The 21,354-nt window shown below is 38.0% G+C and overlaps 1 protein-coding gene across 3 annotated transcripts in view; it reads left to right on the top strand.

The window, feature by feature from the left end:
- Window positions 1-21,354, top strand: part of ZFHX4 (zinc finger homeobox 4) — a 186,909-nt gene that overhangs the window by 148,417 nt on the left and 17,138 nt on the right. For all 3 annotated transcript variants that reach the window (XM_066378854.1, XM_066378856.1, XM_066378853.1), the window contains 3 exons: window positions 6,777-6,845; window positions 13,540-13,656; window positions 20,878-21,011. In XM_066378854.1, the coding sequence (XP_066234951.1) occupies window positions 6,777-6,845; window positions 13,540-13,656; window positions 20,878-21,011 (320 nt within the window). The remainder of the gene's footprint in view (window positions 1-6,776; window positions 6,846-13,539; window positions 13,657-20,877; window positions 21,012-21,354) is intronic.

The raw sequence follows: 21,354 nt of genomic DNA, 5'->3' as shown, positions 1-21,354 counted from the left end.
CCGCGCTCAAGCTGGCGACCTCGGGGTTTCGAACCTTGGTCCTCTGCGTCCCAGTCTGACACTCTATCCACTGCGCCACTGCCTGGTCAGGCAAAATGCCACTCTTCTAAGAAATCTTTGAAAGAGTTAAACGGGCCCTGGCTGGGTAGCTCAATCAGATAAATCTTCATCCTGACACACCAAGGTAACAGGTTCAATCCTGGTTAGGGCACCTAACGAGAATCAACCAACGAATGCATAAACAAGTGGAACAACAAATCAGTCTTTTTCTCCATCTTTTCCTCTCTCTCTTTAAAAATCAATAAATAAGTAAAATATTTAAATAAAACTTAAAAAAGAGTTAAAGAAATAGTAATAAAGACACACTACTGGATAAACATGATTTTCTCTTTTATTAAAAAAAAAAAAAAAAACCTTTAAAAGAAATTTGACCTAAATGTGGCTATTTGTAAAATTTGTTACCTGTGGATAAGAAGGTAGGGATTCTCATGGACTAAAAATTAGCTGTGAGATAGAAAGCAAAGGGTTGAGATGAACAGCCAGTGCTCCGCTTGGACACAGGCCGTTATTGGGTGGGGGAGGGAGCCAGGTGTGGGCAAAGGTGCTGCCTGTGTTGATGAATGAGTAGATTGGCAAAGCCAACCCTACATGCTAAGGAATAACAGTTGCGCTAAACAGTTTTTAAAATTAAACTTATTGAAGCAATATTGGTTACTGCTATTTTATAAATTTTAGGTGTGTTTAAAATATCCCATCTGTATACTGTATTGTGTGCTCACCACCGCAGTCTTGTTTCCTTCTGCCACTGGATGTTTGACCCCCTTCCCCTTCCTCATGGCCCCCACCCCAGAACCACTTCCCCTCTGGTAACCACCAAGCTGTTATCTGTATCTATGAGTTTGTGTTTGTTTGATCATGTGTTGCTTTTTGTTTTATATCCCACAGATGAGTTAAATCACGTGGTCTTTGTCCTTTTCCATCTGACTTATTTCACTTAGCATAATACGCTTAAGATCCATCCAGGTCGAGAACAGGGAGAGAGACTGTGACGAATCCTATGGAGATTTCAGTTCCAATAACTGGGTAACTGGTTGATAGATGATAAGATCATTATCATTTCTATGTTATGATCATAGAAGTTCGGCCTTCTGATTTCAAAACTATCAGAAATACAACAGAATCTTATGTGGAAACATAGTAGGAATTAGTTAAGAAAAAATATTTCAGTAAAGCCCTTTAAAATATGAGACACTAAGAAGATGTATGAGTAATTTATTGAAACTATTTGATATCAGGACCTTACTCAATTCTTTTACGGTCCCATTACACTGAGGTCACAGATGATTCAAGAAGGAGAAAGAAGGGATCAGACATTCCTGGCCTTGAGGCCTCAGGAAACAACTGCTCCCTTACTGTATAAAAATAACTTCTGGGTAAAACCAGACAGGGAAAGCCAAAGGGCCTTTACTTTTACAGAAAATAAAAAATTACAAATCCAGCCCTATTCAGATAATTGATACTGGAGCATCCAATTCACTTCAGTCGCTCACTGCCTAGGAGAAATAATTTAAGAGAAAGCACGGCAGGCCCACAAAGATGATGTTGCTTGGTTACTCAAAACCATTTGGTAGCATGCTGAGTTGCTCAGCTTTTGAGAAGAGCACTCTTTGTATCCACATAGGGAAAGGATGGAGGAGAACACTTGAAACCATTTTTAATTGCAAACTTGCTTCATCCGAACACAGGCTTGGCTGTTGCAGTGCACAAGCCCATTCAGAGGTCTTTATTAAAATGTAAACTACTAGGGCAGTAATACATATTGAATTTGATGCGTTCCCCTAAATATTGATCTTGTTATGATGGATTTGCTTTGAAGGAGTTAGAGCTGATTTATTATTTTTTTTATTTCTTTTTTTTAAGGAGGTTAGGAAGTCTGAGGTTTGTAGACATCCTGGCCCAGGAGTAGCTGGGTGCTGCCTGGAGGCAGCGCTGCTCAAAGGGGGAGTATAAAGTTGGAGCCAGAGAGACACAGTTCAAATCCTACCTCCGTTGCTCTGTGTCTTTGGAAAAAATTACTTAAAACATCTGACCTTTGATAGCTCATCTCTTCCAGAAAAGCAGTAGTTTTTCTATTGTAGACTTACTACAAGGAATGAGTCACAAAATCCACAGTACATGCTTATTATTAGCACCTAACAGGTTTCCAACAAATGTGGATGTATTGTTTTGAAATTGAGTGAACTGCAAATATCTTCTCTTTTGTATTCACAGAGTCTGTAAAACATCCTTTTAGGGTGAGTCACAAAGCTGTGCTAGAGGTGGGAGGGGCTCCCAAAGGGTGATGAGGAAGACCCAGGAGCTCTGTTGAAACTTGTAGACTCCTTTAGAATTTAGTCTTCGTCTCCAATTAAAAATTAGGATTTGGGATCATGTTTTTAAAAAAATAGATGAAAGTGAAGTGGAACTAGGAATATTACCTGGGATACAGAAAATGTTTTTCTTTTTATCGCTTTATGACAGCTGACTTAATTTTCTCTTTGGCTGCATATGTTTTATTTTATGGGTCATACTATACATTTTGCTAAAAATAGTGATACACCTTATTGTTGAAGGCATGAACAAATCAGTCCTAGGGGGTGAGATGTGGATATTTGTAGGCAAGTGATGTCCTAGTACAATACTTAGCAGCTTAAACATTCCCCCATTGTTTTAAAAATCCCATTTTCTACTGAACTTGTGCCAAATGCTTCCCAAATTTTGCTGATAAGAAGATAAAAAGCACATGGCTATTGCAGTCCTCAAGTGCAGATTAGATTACATTTATTCCCAAAACATAACAAACAACTTTAACCTTAGAATTCTGCTTATGTATCTAGACTGTTGAATGAAGTAAAAATTCCAGATCTTTCCATGACCATCAGATTTGCAATGATTATAGTGTTATTTTTTTTTTAAAGATATTATTCCTATTAGCAGGCAGGGGGAAAAAAAAGATGTGGAAGATGAGAGCTTAATTTTTGAACTAAGGTGCCTAAGAGTTATCAGTTTACTTACCAGAATAAATATTATTCATATACGGGAAGGGAAAGGGGAGGAAGAGAAAGGAGACTGAGAGTTGCTGGGGAAATGTCGCAGTGCCAAGGATTGAGGGAGCGGTGAGAACTTCCATTCTCATCAATCAAAGGGAAGAGGAAACCCTCCCCCCAGTGTAGGTTTCAAGTGTTGTCTTGGGAAATGGAACCATCTAGGTTAAGCTAAGAGCACAGGTGGTTAGAGGAATCCAGGCCAAAATGAGAAAAATGAACACGAGGAATAATTGCAGAATAAGAGGAAAAGTGATTTTCAGGATTTTAGATATATGGCTCAGTATGTCACTGTGGTTAAGAGAATTATCCCTGGAAAAAGCTGTGTGGGTTCAAATACCAGCTCCACCAAGTACTCGGGGTGTCCCAACACACATGAAGGGTCTCAGTCATCCCTGGCATGGAGCAAGTCCTCAGGAAGAGGCTGCTGATGACGATGGTCGTGATGGCCGATACACTATTCCACAGAAAAATGCGGCCCATGTTGTGTTAATAAAAATTGAGTCATTTGGTATCGTTTCCAAATTTGTGATCACCACCAAATTGACAGAATAGAATAGAATACTGGATAAATTGTCAGTGATACTATTTTAAAATAGTTTTAAAGCAGAAAGGTCAGGTGCTTGAGAACACAAATTAGTAATCTAATTAAATCACCTGTAAAAGGGACAGACCGTGTTAACAGCAGCCAGATTTATTATTACAGAGCAATTATTGAGAGTGAGATGTCGAAAGATGCTATGTGTCATTGCTCGGTTTTACACAGTTCCTTGAATACTAGCAGAAAAGCATAGGGTCGCCAGTTTGATAAGCTAAAAGCTACTTTATTAAAATATTTTAACATTTGGATAAAAGGAGCAATGCTGTTGAGGACCTAAAAATTACTCGGTGGGGTACTGAATGACATTCATTTTTGAAATCATTTGCGCAAATCACTCTTATTGGAGCAGACTCCACGTGCAACGTGACCTGATTTGTGAGGTTAAATAACAGTTTCTGGGTTTGCCATTTTTTATATTTCCTTAAATCACTCTCAGATGAAATGATTTCCATGTGATATCAAGCTATTATTTTGTTACATTTTATATTCAAAGAATGTAAATCTTTTACGAAATATCAAAATTTTCACAGGACTAGGGGAGAGTTGCTTTATTAGTATTCTTTTTAATTATTATTATTCCCATTTGGATTCTGGCCTTCACAAAGATAGGAAACCTTTATAGGCTCCTAAATGTTCTATTATTTCAACTGGACACATTCAAAATTTCACAGACTTTTGTACCAGGCCTACCTGGGTTTCACTGCAAGCTCTGTCCGGGGCACACTTAGAGACCTAAGGACAGAGTGAGTTACCTTAACCTCTCTGAGCTGCAGCCCCTTGGTTTGTAAAATAAAGATTAATAAATGCTTCATGATTTTATTGTGAGGGATACATGACTACTTTTATATGAATAGTTATTGCAGTACTTAGCAGAGATAAAAACTTAGTAAGTTACCATTGTTTTATTTTTATTTTCAGGTATCTTTAAGGATAGTACTTATTTGGTCCAGTTCACTGAAATACTACTGATATTTATATGAACAAGTTTATTTAATACATTGATGTGTGTGTGTGTGTGTGTGTAACAGAGTACTTTGATAAATTGTTTATCTTTTGCTAGGAAAAAGGGAAAGAAATGGTTTTGCACACGTATTCACATATATGACAGGAATTAGTGTCCTTTTGGTATTCCTGTGTTTTAGAATATGGAATATAGATTAGTATTTTGAATAAAAGTGTCCCAGGTGACTTTGTTATGCCTCACTCTGTCTTTATCTGAGAATCTGTGAAGATGAAAAGTTTTGAGGAACTCACAATTAATTGGGGAACTATTCATGGTCATGGAAAAAGTCACCTCAATACATCATGAGATATGCTGAAACATATGTATACCCTGTATCCTGAAACAGATGACCCTTCAGGTGAGAATTTTATAAAGCATCCCACAGCCTGGAAACTCTAAAATCAAAGCTCTTTTCTTCTCCTCCCTCTTTCAATTATACTAAAACCAGACACTAATTCCTATCACATATGTATAAGTTAATCATTATGGCAGCATGGAGGTGACACTTGCTTTGGGTTTTGAGGGAAGAATAAGAGTTTAACAAGAGAAAACTAAAAGATATTTAAAAAGTAAAAAGAGCAACGCTGATTGAAGGTGTAAAGACATGAAAGATCGTGAGGAAGACATTGGGCTTCCTGAGTGACACATTGGGTGGATGTCAATACTGTGATCTATTTGGAAGTTCTTGCTAGATTTATAAGCAAGGACCAAGGATAAATTCTTCTTTTCAAGACAGATGTAAGAGACAGTTACAAGAAAACCTAATGTATTTTGTTGTTGATGGGAGGGCACCAAGTGTTTATTATGATTGTATTCTTTAAAAATAGATTACCACCAAAGGCCAAAGGTTTTGTACATAGCAGGAAAAGCAATTAGTAAATGCAGTAATGGTGCCTTGGTGTGCACTTCTATTTTCGAGGTTAATTATTTGTTTAATTAAAGCCTTCAGAATCAATCAGAGATGTTATTGCTAGAAATACTAGGTAAACATGAGTCTCTTTGTCAGAGTAAGGATAGTGTGACCACTTTTTTTAATCTCTCAATAAAATTGGGCCTTTTCTCACTTGGGTGACCACATCATGTTTCTCTTGCAATTGCCAATTATTTCTATAATTATAGCTCCATTTTACAAGGGAGGGAATTGAACATTAAATAAGTAAAGTAACAGACCTCGCGTCCCCTACCTGGAAAGTGGTAGAGCCACTATTTGTACCCGTACAGTTCTGCTTTCTTGAAAGGCCTTGAGATATTCTGAGATATTCGGTTGGAAAGACAAAGAACTCAAGGCAGGAAGATTGCTGAGGAGGCTCCTGACATTGTCAGGACTGAGCAGATGATGGAGGAAAAGAGAAACACCCGTGACAGGAAAATGGAACCAAGAGCCCACGATGATTCTGTGGGGAGAAAGTATGAGCTGTTGAAGGTGATTTCTGAGGTCTAGTTTTGTTTTGTTTTTTCTAGATTTAACTACAACAGGGAACACAAAGGAAGCATGGAGTTGGATAAAAGTAACGATTTGTGTTTGGAGTTGAGTTTAGCAAACCAGGCCATTGTCGGCACTCTCTGTGGAGCTCAAATAAAAGATCCAAGTAAAGATGTGGGTTTATTGATGATTTAGGCATAGACTTCAGGTTTCCTTATATTCTTGTTTTTTACTTTGATCTCATATCAGCTACCATATAGAGAGGTGTTATTTTTTCTTTTTCTTTTTTGCTACTTTGATTGAAAAGCAAAAGTATGCTCATAATTGATGTAATGTGTCATCACCATTATAACACATAACCCTATAATGTAGGTTTGGCCATATATCCAGGAGGTAAAAGTCAGAATGAGCCTTTCATGCTTCCATATTTGATCTATGCTATTGCATTTGTTGTGGCTGCTGCTCATTGAGAATTTGATCTAAGCTCACCACTGTCTGGATTCATCGTGCTAACCACTGCTTGCTAGGCTGTAGGGTGTGCTAGAGACTCCACTGAGCCCAACCGATGCTTAACTCACACCCCAAAACTGAAAGCCAATTTTGGGATCCCGTGATATGGGCTAGGACTGCAGAGCTGATGACCTTGCACTCTGATGTTCTCTGCAGAGTCTGCCTCTTTGGGAGCCAGGACCTGTGAGGATGACCTGACGGAGCAGCAGCTGAGAGCGACCTCAGGTAATTGGTTCAACAATTCTCATGTCTGTCTGTCCTAAATGAGTTACAGGTGTCACTCTCATAATTTATGTAACAAATGGATCCCTGGAACTGCTCCAATTAGATCATCAGATCCCTTATACAAATAAGTTAACAGCAAAAGCAAACATATCCATCTATTTGGACGCATGTGAAGTGACTTCCTAAAGAATAAGTAACATCTGCTGGGTAATTTCTCACATCTGCATTTATACACGATGAAGTTTCACTGAAGTGGTCTGTTTTATACCAAGTATAATCCAGGACGCCAGATATTAGATATTATTTTCACACAATTAGAACAACCTGGCTGGTGGGGTTATTTTTGGTAATTAATGGGTTGATTGGATTTTATGTAGCCATGTCAACACATGTACTATTCCCCTTGCTTTGTGTGTCTATGTGTATGTTAAGAAATGGCAGCCGTGCCTTGCTAGCTGCATTATATTCAGATAATTTAAGAGGAAACTCGCCTATGTTGCTACAACACACCTCATTAATTTCTGCTATACAAACATGTTCCCAGTTCCCAGATTTATACAATTGGAATAATAATGTGCCGTACAGAACAAAAAAATTATTATAAAAAGTCTTTCACATTCATAATGGGGTATTGAAATGCTTAAAAAAAAAACCCTAGTTTTGCAAGTGAAAACATTCCTTCAATATAAAGTCAGGATTTCCTTCTTTAAAAAATTATTCAAAGTTTTGCCTCACCTATGCATGTCTCATGAAAACATTTTTATTGTACTGGTTTTTTTCTCTAGAAAACGAGAGAGCATATTTTAGATAAAATGGCACAAACCCAATTTGTCTTCCCCACCTCAAACCAGTCAGAAATTTCACTAATGACCCAATTAGAAAGAATAGGGCAAACTGAAGACTGACAAAAAAAATAGCAAACTAAAAAGATGCCATGCCCTATCAGTATATTTCTTTATTATTTTGTTTACAAAATACCCATCTTCATCTCAGTGTCTCTGAGAAGCTTTCTAGTTATATGAGCTCATGCCTTTTGGCTATTTCCATGGAGATGTTCTACAGAAAAGTCAAATATAACAAATACTACATTGAACTTATCTGCAAATCATTTCTTCTCTTTTTCTCCTTTTCAATTGATGACATCATGCCATCAAACTAGCTACCCCAAGTAAGAAAACTAGGAGTCATCAACTTCAGTGCAAATATTAATGCCAGGGATTGATGAGCACAAGTCATGAATGAGATTTTTTTGACAATATGTCTACAAATAAGTAAGTTATTTTTCAGATTGCAGTAAATTTGATCAAGGAAGTAAAAGAGATAATGTACCAAGAGCAGAGCTTATCAAGTGTGGTCTCCAGGAGGAGGGTGTGATAACATCTGCTGAGCAGACACAGACGAGACCATTGGATTTCACAGCATGGAAGTTGCTGGTGGCTTTGAGAAGGACGATTGGTCCTGGGCCCTGGATCAGGTGCACCATCTTCACCTGGGAACAGGCTGGATGAGTTGAATAATGAATGTGACTTAGTAGAAAGAGAACATGCAAAGAAACCCAAACCACATTCAATCCAAATCAAGCAAGTAAATACTTCTTTTTTAAGTTTTATTGAAGGGGAGTAGGGAAATGGCAGAGAGTTTGGATGCCTCCTTTGCTTCTCCCAATTTTGCTTCCCAAATTCAGTTGAATGTTTCAACTAACCTGGATTGCCTGCCTGCTCTATTCCAGGCATTGTTCCAGGCACTCTGGCACAAGGAGAAATAACATAATCACTATTTTCAGTAAATGTGTAGCTATTAGCGAGAATAGGCAGTGTGTAGATAGTTTCCACATTCTATAGTAAATTGTTTGACAACCATGTGTAGAAAAAAAGAAGAAAATCTTATTCAGAAACACTTATCCCAGTTCAAGATTCAAGGAAGACTTTTTGAAGAAAGAAAGAGTTAACAGTCCCAGTAATAACATAGCCAGCACTTTCAAATGCTTAGTTTGTGTTAGGCTCTGCTCTATGTCAACTGATTTTTTATACAGTATCTCCTAACAAACCTATGAGGTAGGCATTATTAATTCAATTTTTATAGATTATGATACTAGTATTTACCAAGCTGGACTTGAAGGAAAAAAGAATTATATACAGTGGAGAGAAGTTGTCCTAGATAAGCCAGGGAAATATAATAGTATGTATAAGAAGGGGGCATTAATAACAGTCACGTGTTTCTAGAACAAGGGTTCATAACATGTGGTTCCTGGACCAGGAGCACTATCTTCACCTGGGAACACAATGATATAAATTCACAGGCCTCCCTGTAAACCTACTGACTCAGAAACAGGGCGGAGCCCAGCAATCTAATATTTAACACATCTTTCAGGTGATTCTGATGACATAAAGGATTTTTTTAAATATTAAGTGCTAGGTAGGAAATAAAGAAAAATGATACTGGAGTGGTAGACATGTACCAGTATCTCGGAGGTATTCTTGCTGTGTACAAAGATCGACCTTTTTCTTTAACTGAGTCACTAAACGATGCTAAGTAGCTTTAAATAGATCATACAGAGGATAGATTTGGAGGTTGGTGGTTAAAACTGGACTGGGAGACAGGTCAGGAGTCCAGGGAAGAATTTCTACATATCAGGTATTTCAAAGAGATGCTCAGCATATAATACATTTAAGTTACTGTCCTCTGCTTCCTCTTTCCACGGTCACTCCTGGACTAAGAAGTGTGCAATGCTACCCTTGGAAGGCTCAGGAGAGAGAGTTCCCAAACCCATTGTACGATACAACCATGGGAGCCAAACACAGCCGGCTGATGCTTAGATCTGGGTACATCACTGGAGTTGATATGCTTACCATTGTGTATTATATTTTTCTAGGATAAATTAATAGTAATTTTCTAATCGTTTTTGGTACTCGAATGAGAATACTCTAAACTAGTCATTCAGAACTTTTCAATATGTGTATGTATAAAATAACTGACCAGATCTTCATTTCAGCCATGATGAAAATGCTGGGGGGTAAATTGTACTTTACTTTTCTGTAAAGACTATGGTATTGTTTCAAAAACATTTAAAAATAGAAATGTATTATCATTTGAAAACTGGGAAGCGCTACTGGGCCTCAATGCACATTTGAAGTTTAAGTACATTCATATCATAAAGTTTATAATGTGAATAAATATTCAAAATCCATGAGGCAAAAGAATAAAGATACATATGCTATGAATACAACAGAATTATGAAATGTTATAGTACTTCTGTTATTATTACATGTACTATATTTGTCAAGAATCTTATTGATGGAAGTAGAAACTGCGTTAGCATCTTTGTTTTGGAATTTTAGATAACTTAGTATCTTTATTTTGGAATTTTATATATGATGGAATTTATGTAATTTCCCTCCATGCTAAGTCATCTCTTTAACACATTAATGTCATATATATATATATATATATATATATATATATATATATATATATATATATATATATATATATTGTTTCCTACAAAGCATCTTGTACTTTATGGCAGTGGTCCCCCGGCCGCGGACCAGTACCGGTCTGTGGGCCATTTGGTACCGGTCCGCAGAGAAAGAATAAATAACTTACATTATTTTCGTTTTATTTATATTTAAGTCTGAGCAATGTTTTATTTTTTAAAAACGACCAGATTTCCTCTGTTACATCCATCTAAGATTCACTCTTGATGCTTGTCTCGGTCACGTGATACATTTATCCATCCCACCCTAAAGGCCGGTCTGTGAAAATATTTTCTGACATTAAACCGGTGCGTGGCCCAAAAAAGGTTGGGGACCACTGCTTTATAGCATTTTACAATGGAGGGAAGTGGTACTTGAGAATTAGAATGTAGCCATTCCTCCCGTAACCACAAATCCAACACACAGTTTTTTGAGAAAGAACGGTTTCTCCATGTTAATACTCCTGATTCTAAAGTCTCTTTATAAAATGAATGTGAACTTTATTTCAAAACAGTCTTTAAGAATGAAAATGAGCCTTTTTAATTTTTTTATTTTTGGACTTGTATGAAACTTTATTGTGGATATAAGTTGCCCTTTGATTATTTTTTGCATGATTAAAAATTCACAAAGTTCCATGGCTCCAAAGTGCCTACCTGTAATAAACAGCTCTCGCCTCCGAAACCACAAAACAGGTCTGAATTGCTTGCGTATTAGAGCTAATTGCCTGCTTACTTCAAAGGAAGAACCAGGGAAGAGGGTGGGGTGGAGGGGCAGCAGCAGAGCCCGTGTGGGCAAACCTACCTCCAGCGGTCCCGAGTTGTGGCTTGGACGAGCAGGGCAAAGTTATGGCCTCAGAACTGCTGTTTGCGATTAAGTTGATGGCAGAGTCTCTCCGTGCTGCTGACACAGAGGCTTTGTTCACATTCAGATTTCTCAAACTGTTGCCAGGGTCAGGCTGAGGTCAGACACCGCAGTGATGTATAGAGGAACATGTCTGGGAATTTCTCTCGCCCTTAAAACACATACTAGAAAATGAAGCGCCAAGACCCTGCAAAAACTGGCTGATGAGACCCAGATTAGACTGGAGTTTTTCTTGGAGTACCTTCATAATTTTCATTCTCTCCCCCTCTGACACCCATGTTTTATTAATGTGAGTTGCGATAGCCCTTATAATTTTATGTCTCCTTAAGATAAGGACATGGATACCACGGTGACACTTCATTTTCCAGCCCTGGGGGAAGGTTCAGTAAATCTACTCAAAGAAGTCTTGTGTCCCTTCCTCAGGATCAGCCTTAAAGTAATTGACATGGGCTGTCACAGGTTGCAGCCCGACACAGACATGGCAAGGAAGGGACAGGGCCTAGTCCAGTCACAGTCTTGGCCTTCTAACCTCCCAAATCAAGCTGGCCACTGTCCCCACTCAGCCTGCTCCATGCAGGAGGAGGAGACCTGGGTTCGACCAGTGGGTGTCACTGCCAATGAGCACAGTCTTAGAGCCCAAAGAAGTGTCTGTCCATTCTCTCTTCCTAAAGTGAAACCACCACGTGTATTTGCCTGAAAGGGACACTCCCCCAAACTCTCAGATAACTGACTTCCTCTACAAGGGCCTCCCCCCTGCTTTTGTTCAGTAACAAAGTGCAAATATAAAATAACTGGACGTGTAGCATGCCTTTGAGGACTCACAGCAGAAGCAAACTCTTACTTCAAATGTAGTAAATGTTCTTGTTTTCCCTTGACTTTCTTGAGCTTCCCCCCTTGAGCCCAGAACTGTCCCCTGTGTTGTGTCCTGCCCTCACAGTAGAGCAGGCGAGTAAGGCACTCAGTAGTAGTGTGTGGTGTGTGTGTGTGTGTGTGTGTGCGTGTGCGCGGACGCTCAGCTGCTACATATGACAGTGGATATTTCATTCTGCTGTCAGAACGTTATTAATAAAACATGGGGTGTGGAGAGGGCCACGATTCCCTCTTTCAATCACTGTAGCATTTGCAATGAAAATTTTATGCAGTGTGTAATTTTTAGTTAATGCTTGACACTTAAAGTGTCCATAGCAGCGTTTTGTATGGTTATTGAAGGGTTAATTGTATCATGTTCTCTGCATAAAAGCTCTGCTTATCAAAAGCAAATAGACGAGTGTGTGCATATGTGTCGGTGACCTTTTGCCTTTCCAGGGTTAATTTATATGGTCATTAAAGATTTTATGAAATTGAGCATCCTGGTGCTTCAAATCCCTGTTTTTGCCTCCTTCTCCTAATTTATGTAATTTCTGCCTGAACAAGGGGATTTGATTTTTATTTTTTTGTGCTGCCATGAAAACAGCATGCCATGCTGTGGGGACTTGTGAGTCTGGTTATCTGGCATTACTCAGATTGCTAAAAATTCATTAAAATGTGACATCAGCACAGTGAGAGACAAATGATCACAGGATGAGAGAGAACAGTGGGCCTTTCACGGATTAGTGCCGTGCAGACCAAGCACAGAGGCTAACTGCATAAACAGATTAATCCACCAGCAGCAGCATAGCTAAGATTTACAGAATAATTAAATAGGGTTGAGTTACTATGAGGATTTCCATGTAATCTAGCTGGTGTGAACTCGTGAATGAGGTGTGGGGTGATGTGGTTGTCATAGAAGAAATAGACCCTTCTATGTCCAATGCTCTATATAGCTCCCCCTATAGAAAAAAAAAGCAAATCCCAATGTAACTGAACTTTTGAGATCTTCCTCTGGAAAATTCCGTAGAATTCCTCTGGGTTCTGGGGACGAAAGGCAGGAGTAACACCTGTCTTCTATTTAACCAGTCATTATCACATTATTTCATGGAGAATTTTTTTTCTCAGAATTTGGCTTATTCTGCCATCTCCCCAAGTCCATAGATCAGGGGATCCATGTGGCTTAGAAGCTCCTATTATTGAAATGACAGAATGGCTTGACACCCATTATTCAAGTGTTCCTAGCTTCAACTGCACTTAAAATGATTTCTTTTATTTTAATTTGGTACAGGCTCTTATTCTCAATGGATATAAAAAAAAGTGGCTTGAGATGAAAATTTGCATTGGTACCATCAGCAGGTTCTAAAAGAAACTTGTGAATAAATTTATGTTCTTTATTGAGAACAGATGGTTTGTAGATGACCAAGTTTTTAAATGGTCACGTAGTTATTTGAGTGCTTTTTTGAGGGGAGGATGGTGTTCAATCCTACTGACTGGTCTGCCTTTCTGAACAGAAGACCCAAGTGAGGAGGCAGAAGGACCCCTGAAACCCACAGCAGTGTCCGAGGAGGAAGAGAGAGACACAAATGAGAGAGACCCTAGTGAAGGCAAAAACTCCAGTAAAAACCGTGGTAAGATGCTAGAATCCTTCACCTCTCTTCCCTGACCCTCACACCCCAAAATCAGCCTTTCCTCTATCCACACCCCATGCTTATTAAAAGCTTTTATTCATTTTATACTGTCTAACATTCCCACTACTATTCACTGCATGTGCATTTTGCATGTAACTTCTATCAGTAGCCTCCCATTGACCTATTTTTAATCATAACCATCTGACAGAATAGATGTGGATAAGTTGAAGAATATTACAGGACGACCAGCAAGATTATTTTTTAATCAAATCAGTTTGTGTGCTTGTAATTTTTTAAGCGCCTTTCATTAATCTTAGCTAGACTTGTGATTCCTCTGATGGCATATTAATTTTTCATAAGCACAGGATTAGATATCACTTGAATTTTTTCATTCAATCACGGGCACCAACCCCCAATCACGTAACCCTAAAAATAAATGTTATTTTTCCTTCCCATTTTTTTTTTATAACTTACACTCAGGAATTTGCCCTTTTTAAGGGCATCTATTTGAGGCATTTCAAACAAAATCCAGTGAAAAAGTTTACAGATGATTCAGCCTAAGAAAAAGGAAATATCATTGAAAAGGGATTAGGAGCTGGGTAATTTTGATCTTCTAGAAGAGACAGACCCCAGTAACGAAAGCTACTGTCTTTGAAAACAAACTTTCATGTCGTGACATTTACTTGTGCACAAACAAACCCTCAGCCAGCATCTGGTGTAGATACCTCCGGCTTTTTCTGTGTTTGATTTGGCAAATATATGACTTCATCCATGCTTTGTATGTATGAGATGGAAATCTATGGTTGAGATGAATAAATATTACGCTGGCTACTTTTGCCTCACGCCATACCTGGTTTTCTTATGTTGGGCTCACTGAAGTAGAAGAGCTGCTGAAATGGGTTCAAGCCTATTAGATGCAGGTAGTCATCTTTCTTTTCCTTGTATTCATTCTACTGACAGCCTCATATAAAGAAGCTTGTTTTCACTATGAGGATATGAGGTTGTGCAAAAAAGAAAAAGTATACCATTTTTTACATGGGCAAGTTCATTTAAACCAGAATTATCCCACATTTGTCATTTGGTCTTTGCATATCTCAGTTTTGTATTACCTCCAAAAATTGTTCGAAGGGCCTCCCTGTTCCAACCTTATGCTGGTCAATGCTAAATTGCTCCCAGGAGTCGGGTGAGATAGCAACACTTCCATTTGTATCGAGGACGGAGTGGCTAACGTATGATTCTAATTTGACTCAAACAGAGAGGGTGCGAGGTTGTTCTTGAGCCTAAAGTGATGTTAAGGAGATACCATAGTTGTATGTTAGTACACTGGGCTCTGGGGTTCCTGACAAGGAATTTGAAGTCCCTAGCAATCAGTTAAGGGCAAGGGCAGTGCCATCTAAACCTCATTGGAAAAGGGTCAGAAATAGCAAAGGGGTTAGGGTTCACTCTCTAGGATGGACTTCATCAAGCCTAGTGCGTGACTACTTACTGCTGGGAGGGCAGGATTCTGCCTGCATTTGGTGGCCCCTTTCTCACAGTCGTACCAAATGGCATCACAGAGGTTAGGTATCCCAGACTGCCGAACAATGTGTGAAACACATTGGTGGCACGTTGAGTGTTCATTGGGTATTTGTGCCATACTCAGGTATATGACAGTATGCTTGGTTTTAAATATCTAACACCCGGTAAAGGATGGCTTCTGGCAATCTCTTGAAAATGGCTCCAGTCTTGCCACTGAGGGAACAGTCTGACCTGGAACACACCACAGACGCGGGCGCTCAATCTTCACCAGGAATGTTCATGTCTGTGCGTAAATAACGGGCTCGTCATTCCCTAATGGCCTGATGGGTGATTGTTCCTCCTTGGGAGCCTAATTGTACTATCTAAGCAGGACCTGAGCATAGGAAAAGAAACAGAGCATTGCATAATGGTAGTTGTCTAAAATAGATTTTTATCCCTGCAGAAATGCCTCCCCAGGTATATTGAAATGGATAAAAATGGACTTTAAAACCAACTAAAAGCAATTACTGAGATGCAAATATTTAGCCTTGAAAGCTCCCAGGCTTCAAGACAGTTCATGCAATTGACAACTAACATGAACTTCTAACAAAGTTTTCTGCTTGCTAAATTGAATCTGATTAGGTGAAAAAATTATTACATGGATTTTTTCCTTGTTAATATTTCTAAGAATTGAATAACCACTTAACATATATATCATTTTTGCCTTACGTCAGTTATAAATGTCACAAAAAAAAATCCAAGCTAACTTATATAAATGAATCCCTATCTTAATGTGTAGATGGGAAAACAGTGTGACCCCACTTTAACACAGAATGTTTTAGACAGGAAAGAATTAACACATGTTAGAAAGACTGTGTTTGTGTAAGCTGTTGTACAGAGTTGGGGACATTAATTTCCAGGACTGGAGCTTTCAAAATGAGACTTGGCAATATGCAAGTTATATTTGTTGAATATTCATTCATAATAGAAAAGCCTCTTAATGCCTCATTTATATTGTCATTTAAATCTAGTGCCACTTTAGATTAATTATAATCCAAATTATAGCTCAGTGCAGTACAAGAATTAATATAGAGTTTATCCAGATTAATACATTTGCATTGAAAATGTAATATGTCTCTGCCATGGCTAAGGGGACCACTTTTTAATAAGAGAGTAAACATGAGAAAAGATGGAAATTAACCTTCATTATTGCAATTAAAATGATCCTTTCATTCCGGTCTCATTAGAAAGAATACTGTACTGGTAATTATAATTTAGAATTATTTGGTGTTGAATAACATCTTCTGTTATATTCAAGTTCTAAGCATTCAAATGTTATCAAATACATTGATTCATAAGAATAGTCAAATAATAACTCAGTATTTTGTTTTATCATTTTTTTCATGATTTCCTTTGAGTACATATTGTTATTGAATTTCCCTCACTTGTTAGGAGTGTAAACTATTTTACAACCTTTTGTATTTTAGGGATTGAAAATTATTAAGTAGGCAGCATCTGCGTAGACATGAATCATGTCATTTTCATATTGCAATTTCATGCAGGTTAAATGATCTCATAATTGACAGATGATCATTGGCTCATCTATTTGGCAGTGCTTATGTGTAATTAGGCTTTATTTTTTAGTTTAAATGTATTCAAAGGACATTGTTTTTTTGAGACTTTCGTGATGTCTTTAATAACATAAAGTGAATTGTGATCTCACTTCAAAGTTTTGTCTAAGGCATCAAACAGGGTTTATTTCAAATAGAGTTGCGAGTGTAAAATCTGAGTTTACACTTCCCTAAACTTTCCTAAAATGGATTAGCTCTCATTTAGTATATTTCTAAAATAAAACAATTTAGAAAAAAGACCTCAGAATGGAGTCACTATAATTTACCAGGAAGGCCATATTGCCTGAGATCACATGCCTTTGAAAAGTAAGGCACACATGCATAATATGGGACTTCTGTCCATTTACATATCATCCTGATGACCTGCCTTAACCTCAAGAGTCTGTTTCTGTCACATGTTATTGCATCTCAGTATTCTCTTCTTTTTCTTATCAGTGGCATGCATTTCTGGGGTACCTAACTGCAGATGGGAGGCAGTGTCTAGCCTTTATTTATACCTTCTTCTTAATGTAAAATAAAATGGTCTTTACACAGCTCCTAGCTGACATTAAGGTCATGGTTTAATTAACCAAGCTAATTAGGCAAAAAATATTGGAGTTGACACATATATCGAGTGGCATATGATAGCCAACAGTTATTACAATGGCTATGAAATAACCTTAAAACTTAATGCAGCACAAATGTCACCAAATTCAAAAGCAACTACATAGTTAATGAATACTGACAAGCAAAAAAGAATATGAATTAATTATACCAAATATGTACACCAATGTATAGTACAGTTTTAGTAAAATGTTTCATAGCTTGATATCAGTATTTTTGACCCTGTATAGTACCAATATTAGAATATATATGCTTATGATAATAAGGCCATAGTAATACATTTAATAGATTTAAAAGTTTCTGGAAGATATGACAACCATTTTTTGTAACTTGACCTGACACCTTAAGCAGTAAATTTTATTTACAAACACTGTATTATATTATTTTCTTGAATGCTTATTTTAACACTTAAAATACAACAGCACAAAGTATATTCTGGTTTGAAAAAGAAAAACCTATTTTTAAATAATTTTATTTTTTTAAATAATTTTATTTTTTTAATGGGGTGACATCAATAAATCAGGATACATATATTCAAAGATAACATGTCCAGGTTATCTTGTCGTTCAATTATGTTGCATACCCATCACCCAAAGTCAGATTGTCCTCTTTCACCTTCTATCTAGTTTTCTTTGTGCTCCTCCCCTTCCCCTTTCCCTCTCCCTCTTCCCCCTCCCCCGTAACCACCACACTCTTATCAATGTCTCTTAGTCTCACTTTTATGTCCCACCTACATATGGAATAATGCAGTTCCTGGGAAAAACCTATTTTTGATGCCACAATTAATTGTGAAATAAATATTTCTGTTTCTGACATATCTTTGGATATCAAATACAGTGTGTCCATAAAGTCATGGTGCAATTTTGACCAGTCACAGAAAGCAACAAAAGACGATAGAAATGTGAAATCTGCACCAAATAAAAGGAAAACTCTCCCAGTTTTATACCTATTCAGTGCAGTTCGATGTGGGCTCACACACAGATTTTTTAGGGCTCCTTAGGTAGCTGTCCCGTATAGCCTCTACAGACTCTTCACTGACTGATGGCTTACCAGAATGGGGTTTCTCCACCAAACTGCCGGTTTCCTTCAACTGCTTATCCCCCATTAATAGTAATGTTATTCCTATGTGGTGGCGCTTCATTATAAATGTGCCAATATTCACGATTCACTTTGGTCACGGATTTGAATTTAGCAAGCCACAGAACACACTGAACTTCCTCTGTACTGTCCACATCTCGACTGGCATGGCCGTGGGCTGCTCCGCTGTATACATGGTGTTACATCATCATCTGCGCATGCGCACATGCTGCCACATCATCCTACAGAAACTGGGAGGGTTTTCCTTTTATTTGGTGCAGATTTCACATTTCTATCGTCTTTTTTTTTTTTTTTTTTTTGTATTTTTCTGAAGCTGGAAACGGGGAGAGACAGTCAGACAGACTCCCGTATGCGCCCGACTGGGATCCACCCGGCACGCCCACCAGGGGGCGATGCTCTGCCCCTCTGGTGCATCGCTCTGTCGCGACCAGAGCCACTCTAGTGCCTGGGGCAGAGGCCAAGGAGCCATCCCCAGCACCCGGGCCATCTTTGCTCCAATGGAGCCTTGGCTGCGGGAGGGGAAGAGAGAGACAGAGAGGAAGGAGAGGGGGAAGGGTGGAGAAGCAGATGGGCGCTTCTCCTGTGTGCCCTGGCCAGGTATCGAACCCAGGACTTCTGCACGCCAGGCTGACGCTCTACCACTGAGCCAACCGGCCAGGGCTCTATCATCTTTTGTTGCTTTCCTGTGATCGGTCAAAAGTGCACCATGACTTAACGGACACACTGTACTTAGCTTGTGTTTAATCAGTGTAATGAAATTCTTCCGGTTATATCTCAAACTTAAGTTCATTCAAATACAAATGTGGCCAAGTAATTTTTTGTATATATAGAAGGAATTCAAATTTCTCCAAGGCAACTGTAGATATAGGGCAAACATACCAATTCAAATAAAATCTAATGTTTGTAAATCTAGAAACCAGTGTAATTATTTGAAAACATAGCATTAATTCTGCACCTACCATTAATATTATTATGTTACTGAAATTCTACATATTTTAATTTTGGTGTCCTCAGGGTCATTCTTACTTTAAATTTTTTTTTAGAATTCATAATTTCTAAAATTGTTTATGTGGTTTAAATATGCATCTCATTCCAGTATAGAAAATTGAATGCATTTTTTTGTTTTATCTTTTCTTTATTTCTGTAATATTCTTGACCTTATTTTAAAATTAAAATGGGTTATTTTGCAATCAAGTACAATTTGTTCATTTATAAAAACTGTATGTGGATTGAAAAAAAAATCAAGATAAATCTTCATGCACAGCATACAATCAGATTATACCTAGACTCTATGTTCACACAGGGTCTGATAGCAATCAATGGTTTAGCTTCATTGCATTTCAACATGTATTTGCACCCAGTTGTCCAGTGATAGTATCCTCACCCTGGAAATAATTTAGTTGCAAATTGACTGGAAGATGGTGAAAATTGAAAGTTAAAATTAGAAATACTCATAATAAACAGCAGGAAAAAAGGTCAGATGATGCCGTGCTATGATGGGATTGGAATAGCTGGTAAATGAGGTTTTTGTGTTTGTCGTGAGATGTATGTGACATGCTTACCCAATGTCGCTGTAATATCCAGCCTTGCAGAGGAGATTATCGGGAAAATTGATGCTGGAAAGAATGTTCTGTTAGATTGGGAAATTAGAACCCCACTCTTTTCTTTGATGTGTGGGAGTCTCCTACATGACATTGCTCATCTAGGAAAAATTTTAAACCCCCTTTAAACACTGAACATTTAGATTAGCCTCATAAAATATTTGCCTTCTTGTGACTTGGATTCTAATGGTACATGCACAGCTAAATATCGGAAGAGTATCACAAAACAGCAGAAAATGTAATGGATAGTGAATTTTTAAATCTTACATTGACCACATGAAAATGCTATTTTTGTTTCCAAATTATATAACTCATTAGCCCTTCTTGGCATTTTGAAATGTTCCCGGTGTTCAAGAAGTTTAGAAAAGAGATAAGTACTTGAACCTTAGTAAAAATAATTATTTTCTAAGTTAGCATTGGCGACTTGGTGTAGATGTGCTTTCCTGTGATAAAGGCAGCCTGAGACACCAGAGACCACGTGTTATTGATGCATCTTTCAAGGTCACCACAGGTTATCTAAACATGAGACAGGAGTACATTTTAAAATATATTTATAAAGTCCACTTAGTTGGTGGACACAAAGAAGTGTGCTTTTTGTCTTTTGAGATTAGCATGACGTAAGAGGGCTCATCCAACTCTTCTTGTGATGCAGCAGATTTAGAGACAGTGCTATATGAAAAATGTAGTATCTTTCAATTTTGACATTGTTAGTCTTTTGAAATTGATGTGTTCTGTTTTTTTTTTGTTTTGTTGTTGTTGTTTGTTTGTTTTTTTGGGGGGGATGGAATCAGGAATAATCACACCAGAAAAGGAGCTAAAAGTCAGTGTGGCAGGGGTGACCCAGCCACTCCTGCTGGCAAAAGAGGAAGATGTCGCAACAAAAAGATCAAAACCTACAGAGGACAATAAATTCTGTCATGAACAGGTAAATATGCTTTTTCCCCCTTTGCTGTATAAATCTTAAAAAAAAAATATTATTACTCTTCAACAATTCTATGCTGTTGAAACAGACCTTGTTTTTGGCAATGAATGAATCATCGGTATTACTTCTAATGCTGTGAAGTTATCAGAACAACATTAACAGCACTGGCTGGGCAGCTCAGTTGGTTAGAGCATTGTCCTAATATGCGAAGGTTGCAGGTTTGATCCCCAGTCAGGACACATGAAAGAATCAACCGATGAATGCATGAATAAGTGGAAAAACAAACTGATGTTTCTCTTTCTCCCTCTTCCTCCCCCTTCTTCTCTCTCTGAAATCAATACAAATT

Source organism: Saccopteryx leptura, chromosome 3 (assembly GCF_036850995.1).
Source record: "Saccopteryx leptura isolate mSacLep1 chromosome 3, mSacLep1_pri_phased_curated, whole genome shotgun sequence".
NCBI classification, from domain to species: domain Eukaryota; kingdom Metazoa; phylum Chordata; class Mammalia; order Chiroptera; family Emballonuridae; genus Saccopteryx; species Saccopteryx leptura.
This window is presented reverse-complemented; position numbering and strand designations above follow the sequence as displayed.